The sequence below is a fragment of the Opisthorchis viverrini genome (assembly GCF_000715545.1).
Source record: "Opisthorchis viverrini unplaced genomic scaffold opera_v5_81, whole genome shotgun sequence".
Taxonomy (NCBI): domain Eukaryota; kingdom Metazoa; phylum Platyhelminthes; class Trematoda; order Opisthorchiida; family Opisthorchiidae; genus Opisthorchis; species Opisthorchis viverrini.
Genome location: NW_008751736.1, coordinates 190,579 through 196,640, shown reverse-complemented (window position 1 = coordinate 196,640; position 6,062 = coordinate 190,579). Strand labels below are relative to the sequence as shown.

Genomic DNA, 6,062 nt, shown 5'->3' with positions numbered 1-6,062 from the left:
TGCCAATGGAATAACCGCTTTTCGTTGAGACAGATTTCATTGGTTGTTGTTCACTCGTCCTTGACAGATGAGTTGTATTCTTAGTATCACTTTTTTGACCCGCTTGTACGCGACAGTGATCAATGGATCAGCCGGTTCGCACTTTCGTTGACTTTTTCTGGTTTGGCTAAGCGCACCAGGGTATCAATCGGCTATCCAGACCGCGGTTCACGGTAATAAGAAGGCATTAAGGGGACTGTGGTCCACAACACCATCAATGCTCTGTGTTTCTAGAGTATCCTAATTTCAACAAATACTGTCATTTGCACACGAATTCGATGTTTTCACAGGAAACTCAGCCGAATCCAGCTGAACCTTCCGTTGATGATAGTTCATGATGGCCTGTCCAATTTTATTTCAAGTAGAACATAAGACTGAGGAAAACTCCGGGGCTGTGCCTAACTCATGAGCCCCCAAAAGGGCGATACCAGTTGTGGGCTGCCGAAGGGTTTCCAACAACCTTCTCAGTAGTGTCTTACATCTACACAATATCTTGGTTTTACTTTTTTGCAGGATCAGTCAAAGAACGCCACCAAGGACCCGCTCTCCATCTCGCAGCATGGCGATAGCGATGTGCCTACTGAACCAACAACGACTGTAGAGCAGTCACCGGAATCCGGCGCCGAACAGTTTATTCGACAGAGTCTATCCCAAATTGCGGAGAAACTTTCCTATCTCAATCCGTCGCAATATCCAGCACTATTAATGGAAGCACTCAGCACTTTCAAACCTCTAATGCGTTAATGTTTCTCTCAAGACCTTACAAATCATCTACTTGTGTTTAATCATCCTTACCTAGTCAGCTATTCTCCCACTTTAGCCTATTTTTTAACGAAAAAAGATGTATATGAAGATTATATTTTGTACACGATTAAATGTATATTGCTCTGCGGGCGTGGTTCTGTTTGTGCGCTTATCTCCGTGTGCTCATCGAGTTTGACGGATCGGTCGTTTTGGTGCATTCGCCGTGCCATTAATCAGCTTAATTCCCCGACTACCGCCATCCTAGCGCAATGATCTGCTAACTCCTCGATCGTATTTAGCCACAGGGCACCTGGACGTAGAAAAGCCATTTTCCTCAAGGTGCTTTCAGCCGCCTATTCGTCCATAGCCAACAGATGAACTAGAGGAAGCACGAAAGCCAAGATTAGACCGGACTTGGATCCACAGAGCTTCAAATCAACAGCTGGCCGTGAAGGTATACCGTCTGCTTTTAGCCAATGTTAATGCCACTTCTCGAATGGACTGCGGCTGCTTTCAAAATGATTTGCATTCTTCAGAGATTCAGTGACGCTTCGCTGCTAATGGAATGAGCAGTCTAGCCAATGTCCACTTCTCGAATGGACTGCGGCTGCTTTCAAAATGATTTGCATTCTTCAGAGATTCAGTGACGCTTCGCTGCTAATGGAATGAGCAGTCAATTTGCTCAACAGCGAGGGATTTACCTTTGATCCTCTCCGATACCCTTAGCGTTCCACAGCGGATCCAGCTAACTGTTTACATCTTGCAATACGATGGGCATGGCGACCCAAGTGTGTTTTTTACTCCGTACTATCAGTGGTTTTCTGGCTAAATTCTTCAGTATTTCGCGCTCTCCAATAATTACGACATTCACAGATTATTTCTTGCTGTATCGCTTAGCTGCCATGCCACGCAGAGGAAGCACGAGGACTCGAATACTGACAGTTCTCCCAAGTGGAGACAGGGGATGTCTAGAGACGGAGGTCGGGTTCGAACTACGGACCTCCCGGTCAGTAATTTCGCGTCCTGACCACCTGACCTATCTCCCCCTAATTCTTTCTAATATACATAATATACTAAAGTATGTTTTAACCGACAGGAGCATCGGACTAAGAGAACCGACTGTGGATGCCGACCATATTGTTGTAAGTATTGGCTACGAACTTCAGTAGTTTGTTAGTAGACTGAGTCTGGTAACCGCATTTTGTTAACTTGATCCCAAGATCTGTTGTGTGAATGGTAGGACCCCCTACAAGCCAGTCACCGATTTTTTCATTCAGTCCTCTACTCATCTCCGGACCTGAGTTGTAGCTATCCCTTCACCTACATACTTGACTGTTCAGCTCAAAGTCACTCACTAGATCACGAGACTCGTCTTTTTTGCTACTCACAAACACGTAACGCAAAGGTGACTCATCTGACAATGACTGTTTGTACCGTCTAGTATGCGTAGCAACAACTCATGTGCTGACATTCCCACATACACGCAGATGTGCCTACTTATAGGAAAACCGAACACAGTCAACACACAAGACTCGAGCGCGCGCAGGGAGCAGGAAGTCAACCACTCTCCACAAGTCCACGGACAACTATGGAACACGTGTAGCGTCGCTCACTATTCGCACAATGAAATTGAGAATTTTCGGAAGCTATGACGTGTCCATGTTGGACCAAAAGAGATAGGCAATTGAGTTCAGAGTACCGGCATCCCGGGGTATCAGAGATGCTAGGAAAGTATTCCAACAGACTTTTTCCGCCAGAGGTACGATTGCTTCAGTGGACAATGAAATTCGGTGAACTGGAAAAAGTATGAACGTAGATTATAATGGTTTTTGGTTTGAGCAACATTTTGGCGTAGAGGGTTTTATTCCACTCGCAAAGGTTTTGCAGCTCAAAGCATTGTGCGGCTAATGATCTCCGTGTAGCGACTATACTGCGGAGAGATCACTTTCCCGCCGTCCGGACTTTTACCAAGGGACTCTCACAAACAATAAGTTCCTCTTTTGACTTGCTCCACATCTCGCATTGCATTGATTTTTCTACGTGTTGCACCTCACCATAGTACAAACTTATTAGTGCATGTACCTGAATAATATGGCTACCATAACCTGCGCACTAATAGAGTCACTAGTCCGGGGTCTCATTCGTAAGTGGCCAACCAACTGCTTTATGTGCTGTCCCTAGATGAACTGCACAATTCCAGATTCCAAGCTGATTTCGAACGTGCTTGTGGTTTGCTTTTTTAGGTGTCACGTGTACCCAGAAGGCATTGGGAACAGATGAACTATTGTCTATCTAGTGGGTGACGAACGAACGTCCCGGCTGCAATATCTGAAAATTATGGCGCGCTCTTTGATAGTTCGCGACCATTGGTTTACTTCATGAATTTTGTCCATTACCGAGTTCCTACTGAGGCTGATAATAAGCTGCATTACCGAGAGTATTGTCGCTTAGCGCCGTGTACGAATAGCCATGATTCGATCCATCAGAGATCCCGGGTGTTCTCATGCGGTCAAAGAAATGTGAATTCCGGTCCCAAGTTACTTACTCTAACCGGTGTCTTGTGCTTCTCGTGTGCGTCCACAGCAATTTTGCCCAAATTGCCCGTTACTAGAGCTCCTACGGATTTTCGAATTCACTCATCACTGTCCCCTTGAAGTTCCACCCACCTAGTATTGCAGTTTACTGCAAAACAGAAGCGAAGACCAATCTGAAATCACATTCAGGGAGCCGTCAAACTCAACTCAGACTCTGCAAAAAGCAGGTTTCTTCATGAAACAGTTGTTTATACCTGTGACAGCGTTTGCACTAGCAGTCAGTGACGTCTACTGGCTCGTGTTGAGCTCTTTTTCTTACTGATCCGGGAGCCCCGTTCACATAGTTATTCGCTTCAACGTTGGGTTAATTTGCCTTTTGTTTAGGTTTGCAAGCCAAATTTGACATTGGTGACGAGTTGCTAAACCTCCGGTCCTTGAGTCGATGATTTCAGTTGGAAAAACATAGGTGAGTATTGGGAGAACCAGCTCCAAACGTAACGGGATGACATAACTGCCAATGGAATCATCATTTTTCGTTGAGACAGATTTCATTGGTTGTTGTTCACTCGCCCTTGACAGCTGAGTTGTATTCTTAGTATCACTTTTGATCGCTTGTACGCGACAATGATCAATAGATCAGCCGGTTCGCACGTTCGTTTACTCTTTCTGGTTTGGCCAAGCGCACCAGGCGATCTAGTGGCTACTCAGTCCGGTGTTCACGGTAATAAGAAGGTTTTGAGGAGACTGTGGTCCACAACAGTTAGTTATAATTCAGCTGCTCATGGGAGTCAAAATTCAGGACTCGCAAAAGTACTTTATCCCAAACTGTCTATCATGTCAAATTGCGGTTCATTCTGCCTTAACAGACCCATATAAAAGAATTCTCACTATCTGGGATAGGAGTGCGTTGTACATGTGATGTCACCAATTGGCCTTTATTGAGCAATTCGTCACTACCGGTGATGTCATGTGAACTATATAATTCATGTTTATTGCACTAGGTTAGGCGGTAGCGAGAGCTACTCACCATCTGTATACTGCATGTCTCTTGTTGGTCAAAACAAACTGCGCACACCAGAAAACATCCCCTTAGGACCATTGGTTGACCACACTGGTGATCAGCTGCGCCTGGTCGAATTATGTGACGTCAAACTACCCGAGATGGCTCAGGTTGTTGGAATACGAATTTACTGACCGGAAGGTCCGTGGTTCGAACCCGGCCTCTGCCTCTCGACTTACCCTGTCTATGCTTGGGCAACCTGGCAGTATCTCAACCCTCGTGCTTCTCCCGGGTGGCATAGCAGCAAGGCACCGGATGGATGTAACGGTAGACCCGAAGTTTGACTTAAAAATTCATTTTCATACTAATTTGGTTTTGAAGGGAGACTCACCTGGAACCCCGCTGAATCTCTCGTTTTTTAATGTTCTTTATCACCTGAATGTGATCCCGTGATACGTTGTATAGGAATATTGCACTACTTTTGAGGTTGCTAAAATTCCCCCAGCAGAACACGACCGGTTTCACCCTTCTCAGGGTTCATTAGGTGGACACAGCTCCCGAGTTCCACTTGAACCCAAGTTGCACTAAATTTGACTTTTACACACAGTTGCTGCGTCTACCTGGTGAGCCCCAAAAAGGGCTAAATCGGTAGTGGGCTGTCGAAGAGTTTCCAGCAACCTTATGAGTAGTGTATTGCGTCAACTTACCAGAAAGTTGCGGATTCTGATTTCTACAAGTTTTGATGAGATGGACCATGCCAGTGGTTCCCATCAAAGATTTGGTTCTTGACCTTTTAGCATAGGGTGTGATCTCAACTGACCCAGCGTCAATTGGCCTGGTTTGCAGAATTCTGTAACGATTGAAACCCACCCACAAACCATAGTTGGTATGTAAGTTTGTCTGTTCAACCCGTCCGACCACGATGTTTTCTTCTACAGTGTTTAGTCCCGAGATGTTATGCCGAATTACCGTTGTTGTTGCATGCCAACGTTACTCACCCCACTGTATGCGTTTTCGTTTTGAACGAGTAGAATCTCCTCGAGAGTATGGTGCCATGCCTGTTCGTGACGATTACGTCGATCTGTTGCCATGATAAAAAGGCTAGTGCTTTCTCGATGTTCTTGTTGGCGTTGATTGCATGCGCCAAAATGACCGAATTTCTTGCTCTTTCCACAATATCCGTAGAGGGACCAAAGAGCTTCGGTGAAGTAGATGGGGAGGCAGATGTGTCATTCCATTTTAGCGCATTGCAGAGTTGGTTGCTCTTTGAGGGAACTGAGATTGATCTTACCAGATTATGAGGTACAACTATCGTTGGTCTGTCTGCTGCGTACGACCACCGACCCGTCGCTACGCTTTACGACGTCCCCTAGCAACGCGCTTACAATCAAACTGTCCAGAACAACGGTCAAAGTGCTTAAAAATCTCGTCTGTTTTATCATGGTGTGTACGTTTGTCTATGTAGAATTTGCTGCAAGGACATGTGTAGCCTTCGATACCTAAAGAATTAATGCCCATTATTGAGAATTTCACAACTTCCTAAAACCCTCCCATTGTCACAAAAGCGGTACCTTTCCGTTGCTATCCTGCCGGTTTTATACGCCCGTATCGGTAAGACTAAGATACGCACCGATCCCTATTGACCCAGTCCTTCTTAAGAGTGTGCAATCACCCCGGCTACGTTGTGATTTAAATTTATCGATCGATCCTTGTGTTCTGTGTCTGGTCAGTAAAATTAGTCCGGT

The 6,062-nt window shown here is 45.5% G+C and overlaps 2 protein-coding genes across 2 annotated transcripts in view; one reads left to right on the top strand and one right to left on the bottom strand.

The window, feature by feature from the left end:
* Window positions 1–925, top strand: part of T265_04689 (hypothetical protein) — a gene marked incomplete at both ends in the record, with an annotated part of 42,328 nt that extends 41,403 nt beyond the window's left edge. Inside the window, one exon of the mRNA XM_009169493.1 lies at window positions 553–925. Coding sequence (XP_009167757.1) covers window positions 553–783 — 231 coding nt within the window. The remainder of the gene's footprint in view (window positions 1–552) is intronic.
* The window catches only part of T265_04690 (hypothetical protein), a gene marked incomplete at both ends in the record, with an annotated part of 8,385 nt that extends 2,977 nt beyond the window's left edge, over window positions 1–5,408 (bottom strand). Inside the window, one exon of the mRNA XM_009169494.1 lies at window positions 5,316–5,408. Within this exon, the coding sequence (XP_009167758.1) occupies window positions 5,316–5,408 (93 nt within the window). The remainder of the gene's footprint in view (window positions 1–5,315) is intronic.
* Window positions 5,409–6,062: the final 654 nt, after the last annotated feature.